Source organism: Aptenodytes patagonicus, chromosome 6 (assembly GCF_965638725.1).
Source record: "Aptenodytes patagonicus chromosome 6, bAptPat1.pri.cur, whole genome shotgun sequence".
Classification (NCBI taxonomy): Eukaryota; Metazoa; Chordata; class Aves; order Sphenisciformes; family Spheniscidae; genus Aptenodytes; species Aptenodytes patagonicus.
In genome coordinates, this window is record NC_134954.1 from 58,216,005 (window position 1) to 58,235,588 (window position 19,584).

A 19,584-nucleotide genomic window follows, 5' to 3' on the forward strand; every position below is an offset into this window, starting at 1 on the left:
CCCAGGACCCTCCAGTTGGGAGAGGGAAAAAACAAAACCCCAAAACCAACCCATCCCATGGGGATCCAAGCTGGGGCAACCTTGGGGCAGGCCAAATTGGGTACGAGGGCTGCGGGGCAGGGACCAAACTTCAGGTGGCCGATGCTCTAAGGGACCTGGACCCCGAGGCGAGTGCGGCAGCACTTGCAAACACGCTGCGGGAAGGCAGCGAGCGCTCTCCCCGGCGGGCTCCATCCAGAGCCCGCCGGGGAGAGCGCTCGCTGCCTTCCCGCAAAGCAAGATGGAGCAGCACCTCCTCCCCAAAACCCCTCCGCGTTACCTGTGGTGGGAGCGATGGGGTGCTGCAGGGATGCAGCCAGCTCCCAACAGGGAAAGGCCAAGCACTCTCACCAGCTCACATCCCCAAGCTGGCACAGGCCTCCCCCCCGCTTCCTCCCGCCTGCAATAAATCCCCCCCCCAAAAATCACCGCTCGCCCTCCCCAAGAGACCAGAGCAGGAGCAATCTGTGCTGACTGGGGTTTTATTATTTATTAATCCGAACTTAGAGAAAGAAAAAAAAAAACAAAACCACAAACCAACCAAAACCAAACAGAAGCATTTTCACGCCCTGTCAAGGTCAGGGTGGAGGGGAGGGAAAAGAAGGCAATGGTTATAAAATGGGACCCCGGGGTCAAGGAAAAGGCCGTGCTCTGCCCTTGTTACGCAAGGCTGCGACGGGAGGAGGGAAGGGAAACGAGACGGGATTTAAGACACTGTTGGCACGACACGGCAGATGATCAGCAAAATGGGCTACTCGAGGAGGGGGGAGAAACCGAGTAGCTGCCCAGGCTTGCCTGCAGCCAAGCGCAGGCTCCGCAGCAGCAGAGCCCGGGAGCTCCTCAGCTGCCTCCGAGCGCCCGCCACAGCCGCACTAACCCCTCGGCGCAGGGAAGGCAGGTAAGCGTCTGCTGGTCCAGTTTAATTGTGGTGGGGCCGAGGCAGACGCCAAGGCAGGTTTGAAAGCTCAAATGGATGCAGCCGCTGGCAGAGATGAGCTGGAGGGGGGGGGGAAAGGGAGGGGGGCCAGGACTGAGAGACGCCTGGCAGGCAGCAGCGGGCACGGAAGCCGGCATACCTGGAGCCCGCAGGATGTCACTCCCAGCTGTCCCGCGGCAGAGGATCATCGGTCGGTGGCCTGCCGACCACCACAAGGCAGGTTTCCTAACGCTGAGCTGTTTGATGAGCCAGCCAGCAGCCCCGCTGGGCAAGAGCTGGGCTAGATGGGAGGCCAGCACACATCAGCCCCCGGCCGCTGGTTAGCTGCGGGAGCACACTATTTACAGCACAAGAGCCACAGTCCTGCTGTCTTCTCCTCCCCCAGAGCCCTGGGAAGCACGCTTATGACGCGTGGGTTCATCGCACGTAATCCACCCCTCCTCTTGGGGCAAGCACCGTGGTGGCCCGGCTCCAGCCACTGCCTCTGCGCCAAAGGGAAGGAAGAGAGAAGCTCGCTGCGCCAGCCGGATGCAGAGCCAGGAGCAAGGATGTGCTGGCAGGGAAGAAAGCTGTCCCTGGGCTACCTGCAGCTGAGCAGCAGTCTTAAGAGGGGATAAAACAACTGGATCAGCTTTTATTCAGCTTACGCATCTAAACAGACGTGTAAACAAGAAGTGACAAGGAACTGGAGGGACGTGGCACGCACACCCCGTGTCACACGCCACTTGGGTGGAGGCTGAGCTAGCTGGAAGAGCAGACATCCGCACCACCCCCTGCCTGGCGGTGGGGGGAGAGATGCCAGCCAAGCCTCCTGGAGAGACGGGGATCTTTACAGATTGTTTTTATTGATTTTTTTTTTTTTTTTTTTTTTGAAGCTGTAGTATCAGCATTTGCTGGTGTTGCGATCCCCGGAGGCATGCTGCACTGCTACAGAGCAGCCCTTTGGCTGGGTGGGATGGTCCGACAGGCCGGCAGCCAGCTGGCATGCCCAGTTTGTTGCGGAAGAGGTCACCTGTTCCTGGTTCTTTGTAAACCTGAGCTGTTTCTTCCCTGGTCCCCCACCTCCCCCAGCAGTCATTGCGGAGGAAGAGGGATGCCCCGTGGGTCAGTGACTTGACCCTCTTGCAGGTTCTTGACGAGCTGAGCCAGCCAGCGCTTTGTGGTGGTGTCATCCTTCAGGACCTGGGCGAAGGTGGTGTCCTTCAGTTGGTCAGGAAGGCACTGCCTGAGAGCTTCACGTGCCCTACATCAAGAGACAAGAAACAGGGCCCAACAAATAAACTCACAGGGGCAAGAGGGGAGCAAACCCCACTGGGGACACGGCGCTCCTTTGCCTGGGGGTCTCCCTGGCAGGGCCAGCCAAGGAAAGCACCAAGCAGCAGCACCGCAGCACGTGGCGCTCGGCCAGCCAGCACGGCTCCCATCCCTCACGCTAGACCCCCACCAAGCCAACCCCTGTGCCCTGACACCTGTCAGTCAAGAGCAATGTGATGCCAGGAAAGGCCGAGACAACAAATGCATACCCAGCGGCTTTGGGCAGAGCTGCCGATCAGCATGAAATCGGTTTGTATTCCCTCAACTGAATTTCATCTATTGGCTTCTACTGCTAACAGCCCACACGATGCAGAAGCGAGAGAGCAGAGCGTACCTTCCACCTCAGTCCCTCCCTCGTACCTAGTTCAAGCTACATTTGAGCTCAGGCAGTCGTAACCTGCACAGCTTGAATCTGCACAAGCCCCAAACAGTCACTGTTTCTCCCACATACCATAAAAGCTCCTGGGACTAGCAATAAAAAAACCAAACAAACCAAAAAATCCACCCATTTTCCACAGTGAGCTAAGGCTGACACAAGGACAGATAAGGAACCTTGACTCTCCCCGAGTGGGCACTGTGGAGAAGAACTGTACTTCCAAGGGAGCGGGAGAAGCCCCTGCCCAAACTCCTAAAATGCTTACCTGGGGTTATCGGAAAGGCGAAGGTAACAGCGGACGACATGTTTCAGTAGCCGTGCCGACGGCTCCTTGGAGAGCTGCAGGACCATTTTACCCTGTTTGACAGAGGCCAGTGCCACCAGTTAAAGTCTTTGTAAGAACAGCTTCACAATCAGCAGAGACTGGGAAAGACCATTACATCACTCGCTCTGGCTTCCCACACATCACAGCCCATTACCTTTCATCTCGATACCCCCGCATGGAGCACAGCACTCCGCTTGCCAAGATGCCTTTGAGAAGAGCAGCTAGCCACGACTTGGAAAGGATTCTCCCAGCAGCTCAGGAAAAGCTTGTCTCATCTCTATTTGGTTTTTACCTCCCCAGGACTGCTTAGTGGTCCAACTCGCTGCTAGATTAAAGAGAACCTGGGGTTTCCCTCTCATGGAGGAAGGCGAACGTATCCTGCACGCTTTGATAAGCTCAGGCTGAGTCACCCCGTGAGGTGTGTTCCCAAGCTCTGCAACACTCCCCGTTCTGTTCTGCGCTGCCTTCATTTCAATGCCCTTTTAAAACGTTAACAATAGCCTGGGAAGCCATGCCGAAGGACTGGGCTCACCCACACCACATATAGTAAGAGCCACATCTGGTCTTAACACGCACCCAAGAGTTGTATTTTCTCTTTCTGCCACGTCCCTCATTAAGCCACTACTGGGAAGCAAGAGCAGGGCAGATCTCCCCGGCCCAGCCTCCGTTTCTCACACTACGTAGGACTTTGCACATGGTTGCACCTTTGAATGCACCCAGCCTAGCGAGCAGTGCGGATGCCTTCACGCGCCTGCTTTGAAGGAGTTTAACAGTCTGCTTCCTCACATTTAGGAAACAACCAGCTCTGCCCAACAAGTTGGGTTTTTTCCTGTAAAACTACATTGGCTAGCACTAACCATTTTCCTCATTAGCCAAATTCACCTGTATTTGGGTATTCAGGCAGTTAGCAATTAGCAGGTCCCCCTCATCTGCCCTTTTGCAAGCTTCCTGTTCTCAGTAATTCCCCGGGATACCAATATTTCTTCGAAATAAAGAACAAGCTCCTCAGACAGCTCCTGGATGGGAAATACTAACTTGCTCTTTTAAAAGCATCTAATACTTGCTAACATCTTACTCAGTTATCAGCAGACAAGGAAGTAAATCATCACCCTCATGAGACAGGAGTACACCATCCCGATTTTTGAAATAGAGAACAGAAATGTCTATGAACATTTTCATCTTTCTCCGTACCGCTGTGGAATATTAATCACATCAGTGCTTCACCCCATGGTGGAATTATACCACAGCTAGGATTTCTTCCATGCTAACACAGCTTTACCCACCCACATCCTTCCTTTTTCGTACCCTTCCCAGCCACGGATTCTTCCTTCGTCTCCTTCCCTCCCCTACCCCAGGGTTTCTAATTGTGTCCTTCACTTTGCCCCCAAGTCAGATGTGCTTTCATCAAAGCTGATCCTTTTCTTGAATGCAAAAATCATGTCATATTATGGACATCAGCTCACAATTGTTCATATTCTGCTGTTTGTGGGCGACTTAGGAGGTAACATTTTCTTTATGTTTGGGAAAACAGACAGACAAATAAATATTGCCAATGAAAGCATCAACATTTAGGCACAGAACCAGCACTGCAAAGCGCTTAACTTAATGCTGCACTTCCTTCTCCTGAGACTGCTCTTTAAAAAGCAAACAACCAACCAAACAAACACAAAAGCAGGACAATAGCTATTCCAGGGCAGACATGTATTCCCCTCGGCGAGCTCAAAGATAATAAACCTCAAGTTGGGGCTATTACTCCTGGGATGAACAAATTATGAATACCCAAACTTCTCCTTCACAAGGGACAGGGAATGGACAAAAATTGTCTGCTCTCTCTGTGTTCCAACACAATAATTAGATCATAAGCAGCAGCTAGTAGGAGCCAGGTTCAAAGAGGAAAAAAAGCAGGTTGGCCTTCCACGCAGCAAACAGGAAACCTGTGAAAGTCCTTGGTAAAGGACACTGGATGCAAAAAGTTTCCATGGGTTCAAGGGGAGGATAGGACAAACACTGGGGGTTACTGCATAGAAAACCCACAACTGGCCCCAGAAATCCAAAGCTGAAAATAGCTGCGAGACAGTTACGAGGGCAAGTATCATATATGCTTGTCCTGCTCTTACTCCTTCGCTCAACCTGCTGCTCTTTCAACCTGTTGTGGGAGACGGAGAAGGGAAATGGATCCACGGTCTGAGCTGTGTGATCCTATGTGATGATAAAATTACATCAATTCACATCCAACCAACAACCCTGAAAACTCTTTTTCTTCTCTGGAGATGTTTACCCGGTTTATCTCGGGGACTTAGTATATTACAACTAATATACGTTCTCCTGACACGCAATTCAGAGATACACAAAGGAAACATGCAGAAGCAGAGAGGTACAGTGTCGCAAGCAATAAGCCCAAGAACGATTTGCCTCCCTCATCCTGTGCTCCAGCCAGAGAGCAGTAAAGTAGCTGCCGAAGAAGCTGGCTGCTAGAGCATAATTTTTTCTTTTTTAAAACATTTTTTTAAAGAAACAAATAATCTTACCAGTATCATGGCAACATGGGAAAACCGCTCGTAAGTCTGACAGATATATGCCAGCCCTGTGTCATCCAGAAGGATTTTCTGAAGAATAAACGTAGCAACCTGGAATGGGGAGAAAGCAGAAAAGAAAGCATATAAACAACTTATCTACCCTGAAAAGGGACAGCCTTTGTGCTGTACTCTTTTCAAGGCAGTCCCAGCACTGAAAGGCCTTTCAGCAGGCAGCAAATGTTTTACTCGGTGAAAGTTTAAAGCCAAAACGCAGGACACTACACAATGCTTGGCATCTCTGGCTAAAGAAAAGAGCTGGACACAAAGCAGTGTGTACAAGACCACTGGATGCAGGTTGCGTAAGACAGCAACTACTGCCGGGCCACTCAGGACAGCCTCAGGATTACAGCCACACTACTCTGGTCACAGAGCAAGAAGCAGGAGAAGGATCTGTCCCTTGGCCCTGCCATCTAGACGGCAAGCTGATTTTGGTTTTTTCATCTTGAGCGTTACCAATTCATCATGAGACATGTGACTTTCTGGAAGAACCTCAGCCAGCTATGCCAGCAGGCTTCACCAGAGAAGCGCGCAAAGACTAAAACCTGTGGCCAGCCTACCTGGGTCATCGGACCAGTCTGACCACAGATCTGAGCTCATGGGGGAAAGGGGCCCCTGATCAGAGGAAACAAACTGGTCCAGTGTGGTGAACATTCCCTTCATCACCACTAACAGCTGCCGCCCAACCTCTGCACTGCGTAGCTACAGCGTTTGTTCTCTCAGGCCAAGGAAAGTTGATCCAGCTCAGCCCTGAAAGTTACTTTGCAGGGCTGCAAAAGAGGAAACGGGTGTTGAGAGCAGCAAGATCTTTCCCAGCAAAACTACCAAGCTCAGGAACTCCAGCTTAGTTTGGTGAGTTTGGTTTGTTTGTTTTTTGAGGAGGTAAAAACTCCACCCAGAGTTGCCCCAGCATTTGCAGCAGGACACCAGCCAACTCTGCAGTTTACTGGCTGCCTGGTCAGTCAGAGATAAACAACAAGAAGTCTTAAGACAAAAAGAGTAGGTACCGTTTTGGAGAGTTCACTGCCAGACTCCATAATGCGTAAGCACAGGGGGATAATTTCTGTTGTCAATAAGAAATTTATCACTTCTTGCTCATCAGTTTTCACCAAGGCCCCTTGAAGGAAAAACAAAAACCAAAAATCAATAAATGGTAAATTGTTCCAAAAAAAATCCCACCTTTCAAATAGGGCCTGTGCTGTGTCCTCCCCAGGAATCATTAAGTCTGAATGGCAGGTAGAGCAACTGTCATCCTAAATATGCTGCAGCACGTGGCTGGAGAAAAAAGTGTTTTGGCAGCATAAAAGTAATCAAGCTGGGTTTGGGGGTTGTTTGTTTTTCAGAAAGGGGATGCATTCTTGGCTCTCCCCCAGTAGTAATACAAACACAAGAGGATCATGCCACCCACAGCAACCTCTGGGAAGAAGAAATGCATTTTAAGACCCTCTTACTTTATGCATTGAGAGAGAAATGTTTTGGGCAGAAAGAAGAAAAAAAACAAACAGAGTAAGGGGAAGACAGGGCAAATACACCCAAGTCAATCAATGACAAAGACCCAAAGCAAGCCCAGTCTGCACCCACCCATCCCAGTGTCTAGCTGGCTGGGCTGAGGGTGAAGCCACAACAAGCCTGCAGGTGCTTGTACTCACAGGAAACATTTTTGGCAATGCACCCAGACTTCAGTGTTTTCTTATTAGTGAAAAGCCCAGTTCCTACACACTAAGAGGAACCTGCCTCCACAACTGATGGAGAAGGAGCAGCTCCTCCTGTTAATACTACCAGGGCTCACAAGATCCCAATAAAGAGAGACCTGTGATTTTGGTCATGCAGGTCTCTATATCCACAGCATGAACTGCATCCAACTTGATAAGAAACCAGTGCTCCAGCATTAGTCTGGCTGCTTACCAATCACTCCGAGGCTCGTGAGCCGCAGGTACTCAAACGGACGTGTCTTGCTAACTGTGTGCAAGAAGGGGTACAGGAAGAGAGGGATATGAGCTGCCAGAAAAGCCGACCTGTAGGAAAGGGAGAACACCCAACATGAGAGACAAGGAAAACAAAGCGAGCACACAATCCAGCGTTACCATTCAGAGCCTCAGACTATTCCTGACAGACACCGTTGCTGCTTCTCCTCAAAAGAGGGTAACAGTTCGTTCTCTGATGGAAAGGTATGAAGTAAATTCCGCACTGGGCACAGCACAAAACCTAACACCTAAACTGCTAGTTACCTGCATCGCTGCTTCCAGCTGACCAGGAACAGAGCACGTCCTGTTGTTTTTATTACCCCTTTCTGCCACCCAGACCCTCTGCTTTGTACATTCACTGTTGCATTTCACCTTGCAGGCTCCCAGGGGCAGGGACAGTCAGACACAATGCACGTGCAAAGCCTCTGCATGACAGAAATCCAGACTGGCTGATCTCTAGGCATTACCACAGTTTAAATGTGCACAGCCACCTTTCCCCAAGAGTCCTCACGCTGCCTTCTGACAATGGTGAAAAATACAGACTGCAGGGAGAAACCTGGAGATTGCTCTGCTAGCAGAGGGAAGCTCTCTTGCACAATCATCCAACATTCTTCCTCCGTTTTCAAGTTTCAAACTGTAAATGTAAAGGTGTGTGGCATAAACTACCCTATTTCTTTGGATATCATAGAATCATAGAATAGTTTGGGTTGGAAGGGACCTCTAAAGGTCATCTAGTCCAACCCCCCTGCTGTGGGCAGGGACATCTTCAACTAGATCAGGTTGCTCAGAGCCCCGTCCAGCCTGACCTGGAATGTTTCCAGGGATGGGTCATCTGCAAGCTCTCTGGGCAACCTGTGCCAGTGCTTCACCACCCGCAGCATAAAAAATTTCTTCCTTATATCTAGTCTAAATCTACCCTCTTTTAGTTTAAAACCATTACCCCTTGTCCTGTTGCAACAGGCCCTGCTAAAAAGTCTGTCCCCATCTTTCTTATAAGCCCCCTTTAAGTATTGAAAGGCTGCAGTTAGGTCTCCCCAAAGCCTTTTCCTCTCCAGGCTGAATAACCCCAACTCTCTCAGCCTTTCTTCATAGGAGAGGTGTTCCATCCCCCTGATCATTTTCGTGACCCTCCTCTGGACCCGCTCCAACAGGTCCATGTCTTTCTTATGCTGAGGACTCCAGAGCTGGACACAGGACTCCAGGTGGGGTCTCACCAGAGCAGAGTAGAGGGGCAGAATCACCTCCCTCGACCTGCTGGCCACGCTTCTTTGGATGCAGCCCAGGATACAATTGGCCTTCTGGGCTGCAAGCGCACATTGCTGGCTCATGTCCAGCTTTTCATCCACCAGGACCCCCAAGTCCTTCTCGGCAGGGCTGCTCTCAATCCCTTCATCCCCCAGCCAGGATTGATACTGGGGGCTGCCCCGACCCACGTGCAGGACCTTGCACTTGGCCTTGTTAAACCTCATGAGGTTCACACAGGCCCACTTCTCCAGCTTGTCCAGGTCCCTCTGGATGGCATCCTGTCCCTCTGGCATGTCAACCACACCACTCAGCTTGGTGTCATCTGCAAACTTGCTGAGGGTGCACTCAATCCCACTGTCTATGTCACTGGTGAAGATATTAAACAGTACCGGTCCCAGTACAGACCCGGGCGGGACGCCACTCATCACCAATCTCCATCTGGACATTGAGCCATTGGCCACTACCCTCTGGATGCAACCATCTAACCAATTCCTCACCCACCAGACAGTCCACCCATCAAATCCATACCTCTCCAGTTTAGAGACAAGGATGTTGAGGGGGACCGTGTCAAAGGCCTTACAGAGGTCCAGACAGACGACATCTGTAGCCCTTCCCACGTCCACTGATGTAGTCACTCCATCACAGAAGGAGTTAGTCAGGCAGGACTTGCCCTTGGTGAAGCCACGCTGGCTGTCTTGAATCACCTCCCTGTCCTCCATGTGCCTTAGCATAGCTTCCAGGAGGATCTGTTCCGTGATCTTCCCAGGCACAGAGGTGAGACTGACTGGCCTGGAGTTCCCTGGCTCTTCCTTTTTTCCCTTTTTAAAAATGGGGGTTATGTTTCCCCTTTTCTAGTCAGTGGGAACTTCACCAGACTGCCACGACTTCTCAAATACAATGGATAGTGGCTTAGCAACTTCATCCGCCAGTTCCTTCAGGACCTGCAAATGGATCTCACCGCGTCCCATGGACTTCTGGACCTTCAGGTGCCTTAGATGGTCTCGAACCTGATGTTCTCCCACAGTGGGCGGCTCTCCATTCTCCCAGTCCCCACCTTTGCCTTCTGCAGCTTGGGCGGTGAGGCTCGAGTACTTGCTGGTGAAGACCGAGGCAAAAAAGTCATTGAGTACCTCCACCTTCTCCGTGTCCCGGGTAACCAGGTCTCCTATTTCATTCTGGAGCGGGCCCACATTTTCCCTCATCTTCCTTTTATCCCTAATGTACCTATAGAAGCTTTTCTTGTTGCCCTTGATGTCCCTGGCCAGATGTAATTCTGTCAGGGCTTTAGCTTTCCTAATCTGATCCCTGCCTGCTCGGACATTTCTCTGTATTCCTCCCAGGCTACCTGCCCTTGCTTCCACCCTCTGTAGGCTTCCTTTCTGTGTTTGAGTTTGTCCAGGAGCTCCTTGTTCATCCATGCAGGCCTCCTGGCATTTTTGCCGGACTTCCTCTTTGTTGGGATGCATCGCTCCTGAGCTTGGAGGAGGTGATCCTTGAATATTAACCAGCTTCCTTGGGGCCCTCTTCCCTCCAGGGCTTTATCCCATGGTACTCTGCCAAGCAGATCCCTGAAGAGGCCAAAGTCTGCTCTCCTGAAGTCCAGGGTAGTGAGTTTGCTGTGCGCCCTCCTTGGTGCCCTAAGGATCTTGAACTCCACCATTTCATGGTCACTGCAGCCCAGGCTGCCCTTGAGCTTCACATTCCCCACCAGCCCCTCCTTGTTGGTGAGAACAAGGTCCAGCGTAGCACCTCTCCTCGTTGGCTCCTCTACCACTTGGAGAAGGAAGTTATCATCGACGCATTCCAGGAACCTCCTGGATTGCTTATGCCCTGCCGTGTTGTTCTCCAACAGATATCGGGGTGGCTGAAGTCCCCCATGAGGACCAGGGCTTGTGAGCGTGAGGCTGCTCCTCTCTGTCTATAGAGGGCCTCATCCACTCGGTCTTCCTGGTCAGGTGGCCTGTAGCAGACCCTCACCGTAATGTCACCTGTCCCTGCCCTCCCTTTCGTTCTGACCCATAAGCTCTTGGTTGGCTCCTCATCCATCCCCAGGCAGAGCTCCATGCACTCCAGCTGGTCATTGACATAGAGGGCAACAACCTCTCCTTGTCCCTCCTAAGGAGCCTGTATCCCTCCATCCCAACACTCCAATCACAGGAGCCATCTCACCACGCCTCTGTGATGCCAATAAGGTCGTAGCCCTGCAGGCATGTGCACGTCACTAACTCCTCTTGTTTATTCCCCATGCTACGTGCATTTGCATAGAGGCATTTAAGTTGGGCCCCCGATGAAGCTGTCTTACTGGCTGGAGTTCCTTTGTGCTGCTCTTCAGGCACTCTCCTACTGACCTGTGATCCTTCTCCAGGCTCTGGGCACCTATTGCTGGCCCTGGCATCAAACTGGTAGGAGTGGGATGGACTGAGGTTCCCCGCCTCCCCAGCATCTCTAGTTTAAAGCCCTCTTCACCAGCTTGGCAAGCCTATAACCAAAGATGCTCTTCCCCTCCTCTGACAGATGGACCCCATCAGCCCCCAGTAGACCAGGTTTCTCAAAGTGAGTCCCATGGTCTAAGTAGCCGAACCCCTGGCTGTGGCACCAGTCCCGTAACCATTTGCTGATTTGCCAGATTCGACCGGCCCTTTCAAACCCCTTCCCTTTGACCGGTAGGACTGATGAAAAAACTACCTGCGCTCCAGAGTCCCTTACCGCCGCTCCCAGGGCTCTGTAGTCCTTGATAGTCCTCAGACTGCTCCTGGCTGTGTCACTGGTGCCCATGTGAAACAACAGCAGCAGATAATAGTCAGTGGACTGTACGAGGCTTGGTAGCCTCTTGGTGACATCCCTGATACGAGCCCCCTGGTAAGCAGCACACCTCTCTAGAGAGCACGTCCGGTCAGCAAATGGGTGCCTCCGCACCTCTCAGAAGAGAGTCACCTATTACTATCACCCGTCGCCTTTTCTTAGTGGCGCTGGTTGCTATATGGGGGGTGGATCGGGCTGCATTACTCAGCTCCAGCATCTCTCCTGGTATGTCGGGTCTTTCCTCTTCAGCCTGCAGAGCAGTGAAGCGGTTCTGCAAGGGCACCTCAGGCTTCGGGGGAAGTCTCTTTCTCCTGCTGGTCCTTGCCATTGCAATCGTCCATTCTTCTGCATTATTGGCCCCCCTCCCTCCCGTGTGTGCCGGTGGGGGAGTTTTTGGCTGTTTGGCTGTGGGTCCACTGCAGACTGCGCTTGGAACCAGCTATCTAACTCCTTCTCCGCCTCCCTGATGTTACGCAGACTTCTCACCGCCTCCTGCAGCTCAGCCACTGGCTGCAGGAGGTCCTCCACCTGGGCACACCTTTTGCAGGCAGGTCTGCCGCCTGTCCCTGCCCCAGGAGAGAGGTCTAGGCACTTCCTGCAGCCTGAGGTCTGCGCTGCAGCCTCTCCCTTCAGCAGTTCCATCTGCGTGGAGGCATTGGCCGCCGCTGGGGTAGATGGTACAGACCCCCCAGCCGGAGCCACAGCCTTTGTTCTCAGACAAATGCCTGCCATTCTGCCTTGAGGGCCAGGTAGGAGGAATGCCCTTGACCTCTGCCAATGGTCACAGAACGGTGCCCAGTTGCTGGGTTACGTTGTACTCCAAGTCCCCCACTCGGCCCGTGGAATGTCCCTCCTTTGAAGATGTGCCCTCCTGTGCAAACTGTCACACGAACTGCCGCGCTGCACCCTAGCTGATGGGCCTCGCCCTGTCTGCCCATCCTGGTTGCTAGCGCTTCCCAGGGCTGCCTTTTGCAGGAGCAGGGGGTGCCCGCCGTTACTCCTGGCCCTGCCCATGCCTCGTCAGCTGCCCTTGTGAGAGCTGCCGGCTCCCGGCGGGCCCCTGCGCTCCCCTGGGGTTTCCCCAGCTCAGGAAACCCCCCTGTACGCCACGATCTGCCGCTCCACTGCGGGATGCACCTGCACTGGAGCTGATCGCCTCTGCGAGTGGAGGGTTGTAGTAGTGTTTAACACTACTTTGCAGCAGCTGAAAAACGACTTCAGCTATGCAGCACTTTCTTCTCGCAGGAACAGAAGCATGAGATCATGGATCTCTGGGTAGTTTTCTTCTGAGTCTTAGCTACTGATTTTGGCTGAACCAACATCATCTTTTCCCCTGCTGACATGGGCTGGACACAGATTGAGAAAATCTGAAGTCAGGCACTGGCTGAGGACTCCAGACATGGCTCTGCTATTGCTCCCTTGCCACACACGGTCTCTGGGAAGGACAGTCCTGCTCATTCCACCCTTTGGACAGCTGGTCTAAATAACTGTAAGCTGCTGGTCTAAATAACTGTAAGCTCATTAAAACAATGATCCTGCACACAGCACTCAGCACAAAGGCACCCTTATCTCTGGCTGAGCTCCCAGGAGCTGCCACAACCCAACATTTTGGGAACTGGCAGGATCTCAGGATGATCCAGGGAATGCAATGCATTTAGGACCACCACAAAGCTGTCATCCTGATAATCCGTGCAAACAAGTGAAAGCAGCAGGCAGCTGCCTATCTTCCAGCTCTGTCCTCTGCTCCACTTCTCTTGGTAAAAAAGAAGCTTACATGCTTCTGGACTCAGACAGACAGGCTAAGCTGTCAACATCAACACCTCAGAAAACTCACACACTTGGAAACGCTTACCTCGTTTCAGGGTGCGATGCAACACACTGTAGTAGAGCTAAAGCATTGCAGACTCTGTTGGACTGATGGGCTGTCAAAGTTGGAGGGTTGATTGATGGATAAATATTTACAATTTCCTAAAAATTAACAGATGAAGAAAGTTAAAGGAGAAAAACATCAGAAAGCTGCACCAAAACACTTGCCCAGCAAGGAACTATGGTGACAGGAGATGACAGCCTGCTTTCACTAAGCATCACTTTGAAGTTACACGGCAGTCACCACACTGCCCAGGCAAGGGCAGAGCTGGGTCGGAGTCAATTTGACAAGGAGTCACAGGAATGCATTCAAACCTTTATTTCAGTAAAAAAGGGGTCATTTGATTTCCTGGCTCCTTACTAGTGTAGGGACTGCTTTGTTTTGAACTTCCAGATGGAAGAGGAGTGTTGTTCCTGTGCCTAGAGGCAGAGCACACCCACTCTCTTCATACTGTAGCTGCTGGTACTCTTCTAACTCAATGCAGGGGAAGCAGCTGAGGGCGAGAAATCACGTTCAGAAATCTGCCTGCTTCCAACTATAGCTCCCTTCTGATTTTCTTCACTTGTTTCAGGGCCGCTCCGAGAACAGTTTGACATAGCCAGTCTTGCACTCTTTTCTTTCCTTCTTCGAAAGAAATTACTAGACTCGGTACTGAGAGATAGCCAGTCATCAGCGGTAGAGTAGTTTGCCCGGAGATAAGCCGAGCCGCTTGGTTTCACGTGAAATGCAGGTACATTCCCTTGCAAGGACCTCTGGAGCAGCAAGCAGCATTCCCATGCTGCCCTTCCCACGGGCTCCCTGCAAGGGCAACCTTCTGACCGGGAAGTGCTCAAGCTCATGCAAAACAAATCAAATCAGAGATCTGAGGAGTAAGACTGTTGTAGCTTTGCTATGACATTATATGAAAATAAGCAGAACATGATCCACAGGGAGCTCATACACCCAAGAACTCACCCGTTCCCCTTCCAACTATGTAAGCTGTCTAATTAGAAATCTTACAGTCTCTGCACACATCGCCTTGCTAGTGATGATTAATGGCAAATGAGCTTCCCACATCTGCTCCCCTCACCACATGATCCAACATACATCATGCTCCCAGCAATGGCAATAAGGGACTCCACCAGCGCCTCCCCAGATCTGCCCCATGGACGCACACGCTCTGCAATGTGCTGGTGCTGCACCACGGCATGAATACGCCACCAGTCCTACCCACCTGAAGGAGCGCTGCGATCGTGCCAAACGAGTGCCACAGCATCGGGGCGAGGTCAGGCACAGACTCACGCTTCTTGCTCAGCTCCAGCAGCGCGTTCTCCCGCGTCTCAGGGCTGGACAGCTCATTGATCCACTGGTAGATCTTTTCGCGGTCAACCTGAGCCAGCGCTGTTGGCACAGGCTGGGAGGGAGACAAGAAAACTTCAGTCCAAACGTTTTATCCAAGTCTCACCCAAACCCTTCCCGCAACCTGGCAGATAAGCAAAAAAGCGCTCAAGAAACTCCTGACTGGGGGAGGGAGGAACTAAAGCTGCATTAAGATGCTCCGGATATGGATCCCTTCCTTAGATTAATCTTATTTTTTCACCTATTTGAAATGCAAAGGTTTTACTTTCTGGCCTGACTCGTTAGGACAGTCTCTCTTAACCCGCTTGTCAGGTAGTACCTTGTAACTTCATTCAGCAGTGCAAGAGAGCCATGCTACTGCCCATCTGTGCCAGCAGAGCTCCCGGGGAGGTCACACATATCATTTGCTATCATTTGCTCCACCTGCATTTAGCATGCATTCATTTCATGCTTCAGGTGCAAGCTTCCACAAATTCAAAGTAATGCAGACACTACCTTTTTCTCTCCAAAAACATCCATGACATTGGAGCCTGCCAATGGGACTCACCCAATGTACATGAGAATAATATTCATACAAATACTAGAAAAATTCTCACTACTCCAGCATCAGCACGACACCGTCCACAGCCGGTAACAGCTGCTGCTAAGAGACGTCTCATATTCAACCCATGTATCTTGTTTACATGCGTGGAGCTAAAAGGGAATTTTTCAAGACTGATTTTGTGCAAAAATTCCTGTTCAAAATAAACCCAGAGAAGGGCAGATCTGTATTCACAGCCAAGGTACACTACTCAGGAGAAACGCAGGATTTCTTTTCTGCCTTTCTTGGAACATCAGGGAAAGAACAGCGTCAAGTCCAACAAGTTTTCAAGCCAAAAAAATTGAGGGAGGGCTGGGGAGGAAAGGAAGAGAAACAGGGACTGTGGAATTGTAGCATAGTTTCTGCAGAGGGGGCAAGGCACAAGTCTTTCAATGAAAGTTTGTCTCATGCCTCTGCTGGCACAAGCAGCACTCACGGTGCAAACAAACGCTCAGCAGGCTTCCTAAGTAGACAGTTTGGTGATTCAGACACAAAATTTTGAGGAAGGCAAACATCAGCATTAAAACCTCCTGTGTGAACACTTCCAAAAGCCAGTTCAGAACCTATTCAAACATTCTGCCAGTATTTACTATTCAAGTAAAGCACAGCCCTGTTCGTAGGCTGCTGCTCCTGAGCTAGCCTGCATGCAACCAGCTCAGCATCCCCACGTGTACGGCAATCATGGCTGGGAACAGAGAATAGACTGTTTTTTTTTTTTTTTTTTTTTTTTTTTAAAACCCAGACTGAAACTCTTCATGCGCTTACCACAACAGATGTGAGCACTGCCTGTACCGCACTGACAGCAACGCTACTACTAAGCAGCTCATCACCCAGGCACTGAAGAGAATACAAAGGAGTTCAGGAACTGAAAGTGGCTGGAACCAAACCTGAAACCATATGCCAGAGGCAGGCTCCCAGAGCTGCAGGAGGGATGAAGGGAGACTTCTTAACCTTTGGCAGACACCTCCAGAGCTTTCTGTCTCTATTTCTGCAAAGGTTTCCCTCCTCCGTTCATCCACATATTATATCCATAGTCACATCCAAAGAAATTCTTCCCCAGCTGTGGGATTTATCTGTCCCCCCGCCACTTCCATTGTATTATTTAACTTAAACGTCTATATATAAGCCAACGTGCTGTTATCAGTCCCTATACTCTAGGGCTCACATACCTTTTTAGCTGTTCATCTTTCATCCTATCCTCTTTTTTCTCGTCTATTCATTTTTTTTCCCCCAGAACCTCACACTAAAGTAGCAATCCTGACAAATTTATTGCGCTCTTACAGCTGGGAGTGCAATTCCAATGGCAACTCCTACACTGGAGCTCAGAAAGAGAGGGAGAATGAGCAGAGCTCATTTGTTTTTATTTGGGATGGTAGAGTGACAAGCAGTGTAGCAATAATGTTGTTATAATTGTGTTATCTAAAGCTTCCATCTATTTTTCTAGACTCACTGAAAGTTTCAGTTCCTGTAAGCTTAAATACATTGACCCTTTAAAAGCACAATCATGTGCTTGTGATCCCTAGAGAACACTAAGTAGATTTTCCACACAATTAAGTTTATGATGTCCAATATCTGTCTTAGCCAGAACCAGCTGCTTTTCACAGGCTCTACAGTTGCTCCTCTCATTTTAGTTTAAATTGAAAGACATATTTTTTCCTAATTTCCTACTTCACTGTTGTCCCCCTTCTCCCTCTAAAACCTAAAATTCTGGGGAACCCGGAGGGCTACACACAAACCTTCCAAGCTCCAAGACAGAACCCCGCCAGGCAGACTTTCTTTTGCACACAGGGAAAGTAAAAGTTACCAACAGTATCTCAACACAGCACAAACTAGCCACCTCTGCATCATGAAAGATCTTGTAACACCTTCCTCAAGAGAATGGCATTACCTCAAACAAACATGCCCACGGATCTCCAACAATCACATAACGAACTGGATTTTGGCAACTGGCTTTCTCTTCCTAATTGAGCAGTTGCTGCTAGGCACACTGGTAAAAGTACTGGTCAACCAAAGCAGAACATTGCCTAAGTGGATACATGTGTTTTTTAAACTATTTTGATAGATCACCAACTCAAAAATACCAAAATGAACTTTGAACTTCAATAGCAGTGAATTAGCTGGTTTGAGTTGGGCTTTCAATGCCTTACTGCTAGTTATAGCTACATTTATTGGTTTTAGCCTGTTCTCGAGCCTCTAGCACATTATGCTGTCTTCAGGTCTGAAATCGAAGTGTCAGCTCTGCCACCAGCATCACCGTATAAAGACCAATGCTCTGGCTTACCACAGCTTTATCACGACAGCGTTCACGACACCCAAGGGGATTCCTGAGCCAATTCCTGACCCTACTAAGAGGTAACGTTATTTACCGCAGCTCCCAAGCACGTCTCCAGAGACAAACACCCTTCCCTGTCACTTGTAGTCTAAGCATACTAACCGACTGTGGTAGGAAACATTTCAATACAGAACTACCAGGTGGTGTGAATTATGTATAAATTAAATATACATTCAAATGAGTCCCAAAATAAAGTTGATTTCTATTCCCGAAACAGATTATTTTGTAAAATTGTCTTTTTAAAAAATCCTTTTACAGAGAGGTGACTAGAACACAGATAGAGGATTAATGGGAGAACACAGATAGAGGATTAATGGGAGATACAACAGTCCCTCATGCATTTCGACAAGCACTTAGGAATTACATTACTATAAAAATGTAAATGCTGATTAAAACAGTTCACTATGATCTTGCACCCCCTTCTATGCTCTGGAAAGCGTCACTTTTAATCAGAAGTATTTGCCAGCACTCCAAGAACCAATTTAAAGTCACGAGCACTTAAACAAAGTGGGAAGACCTAAAAAGTTCTCAACTCCTGCTCACAAGTACTTTTACTCACTCTTGTTTGCTTGTTAGTCCAAGCAGATCCTTGAGCTAAGTTCATCTGAAAACAGCTCTAACTGCTGTTCTTGCAATACACCTCCCAAACCCAATACACACCAGAGACTCAGTCGACTCTAGGAAGTCTTAAACAGGCGATGAACGTGCATTTGGAGAAGTGAAAACCAAAACACAAACCCACTCAGATGGGAGGTGAAGATGCAATAACCATGTCATTCAAACTTAGCTTCCGTTTTTGAACCCAACCAGGCCAAGGCACCGTTCCACTCCCACCAGCCTGAACACCAGACACCCCATCCCACCACGGCAGCTTCCTGAGGGGAAGGAGGGCAAGCACCAACTACGGACGGCACCGCAAGTATTGGGGGAAAAGGGAAGAAGGAACAGGCACCGTCTGCCTTTCCTCCCGCTTGCCTGCCGCCCTGAGGAACTTTTCGCTATCTCCTCCTTCCCTCTGCCGTCAATGCCAGAAATAAAAGAGCTCCCCAGAGGACAGAGTAGGCGGCTGGGCGTGCAGGAGGCGCCCCGGCGCAGGGAGGGAGCGCAGCGGCCAAGAGGAGGGAAGGAGGGAAAACCCTACGTGACACGCACCGGGCGGAAGGAGCAGAGCCGGGGCAACCTCCTGGCCCCTGGGCGAGCCACCCCGTCCCCGCGAGCAGCACAGCAAGGCACGGCCGCCTCAGGAGGGCACAGAGGAGTCCTCAGGGGAGCAGCCGGAGCAAGAAAGCGCTCCCTCAGCACCTCCTCGTTGCCAAAGGGATCCCGCCGCCCCAGCCGGCCACCGGGGCGCTGAGGGGAAGGAGCTCACCAGGGCTCCGCCACCCCTCCCCCCCCCCCGCCCCCTCGCAGCTACGAGCGGCCGCGCCCCCACGGCCCCGCTCCCCGCGCGGCCTGCGCAACGGGGTCCCGTCCCCAACCTCGTCCCGCCCCGCCCCGCCTCGCTGGGGCACGGAGCCGCGCCTCACCGCGGCCGTGGCCAAGCTGTGCATGGTGGGAGCGGTGCCGGCGCTGCCGCCGGGCCCGGCTCAGGAGGCCGCCGCCGCCGCCATAGACGCAGGCCCGCCCCGACCCCTCACCCCGCCACCCGCCCGCCCGCCGCGAGGGAGGCTGGGACAGGGGCGGGGCGAAGAGGCGAACGCTGCGCGCATGCGCGCGGGCGCCGGCGAGGCGGGGCGGGCGGTGCCGGCGCCAGGCGGGCCGCTTCGGCGCATGCGCCCGAGCGAGCGGGCGGGCGGTCGCGGGGCGCGCCGGGAAGGGCGCCGCCGAGCTGACGTGAGCGGGCGCGCGCGCGCGTGCGTGCGTCGCGCGGTGTCTCGCGCTGCTGGCCGGTT

The 19,584-nt window shown here is 51.3% G+C and overlaps 1 protein-coding gene across 1 annotated transcript; it reads right to left on the minus strand.

Annotated features, from left to right (window-relative positions):
- Positions 1-505: 505 nt before the first annotated feature.
- Positions 506-19,296, minus strand: CNOT9 (CCR4-NOT transcription complex subunit 9). Its single transcript, XM_076342853.1, has 8 exons — positions 19,219-19,296; positions 14,656-14,835; positions 13,428-13,543; positions 7,470-7,579; positions 6,572-6,681; positions 5,520-5,618; positions 2,932-3,023; positions 506-2,219 (listed from the first exon to the last, which is right to left on the minus strand). The coding sequence occupies exons 1-8, from the start codon at positions 19,240-19,242 to the stop codon at positions 2,051-2,053; spliced, it is 900 nt and encodes a 299-aa protein (XP_076198968.1). The 5' UTR covers positions 19,243-19,296; the 3' UTR covers positions 506-2,050.
- Between the last annotated feature and the right edge of the window lie 288 nt (positions 19,297-19,584).

Excerpts from the sequence above, each read along its gene's own strand:
- CNOT9 (XM_076342853.1), bottom strand. The coding sequence starts at position 19,242 with ATGCACAGCTTGGCCACGGCCGCG. Across the intron at positions 7,580-13,427 it reads GCATCGCACCCTGAAACGAG|GTCGGCTTTTCTGGCAGCTC; the intron begins GTAAGCGTTTCC and ends CCTTTCCTACAG. Across the intron at positions 2,220-2,931 it reads CGCCTTTCCGATAACCCCAG|GGCACGTGAAGCTCTCAGGC; the intron begins GTAAGCATTTTA and ends CTCTTGATGTAG.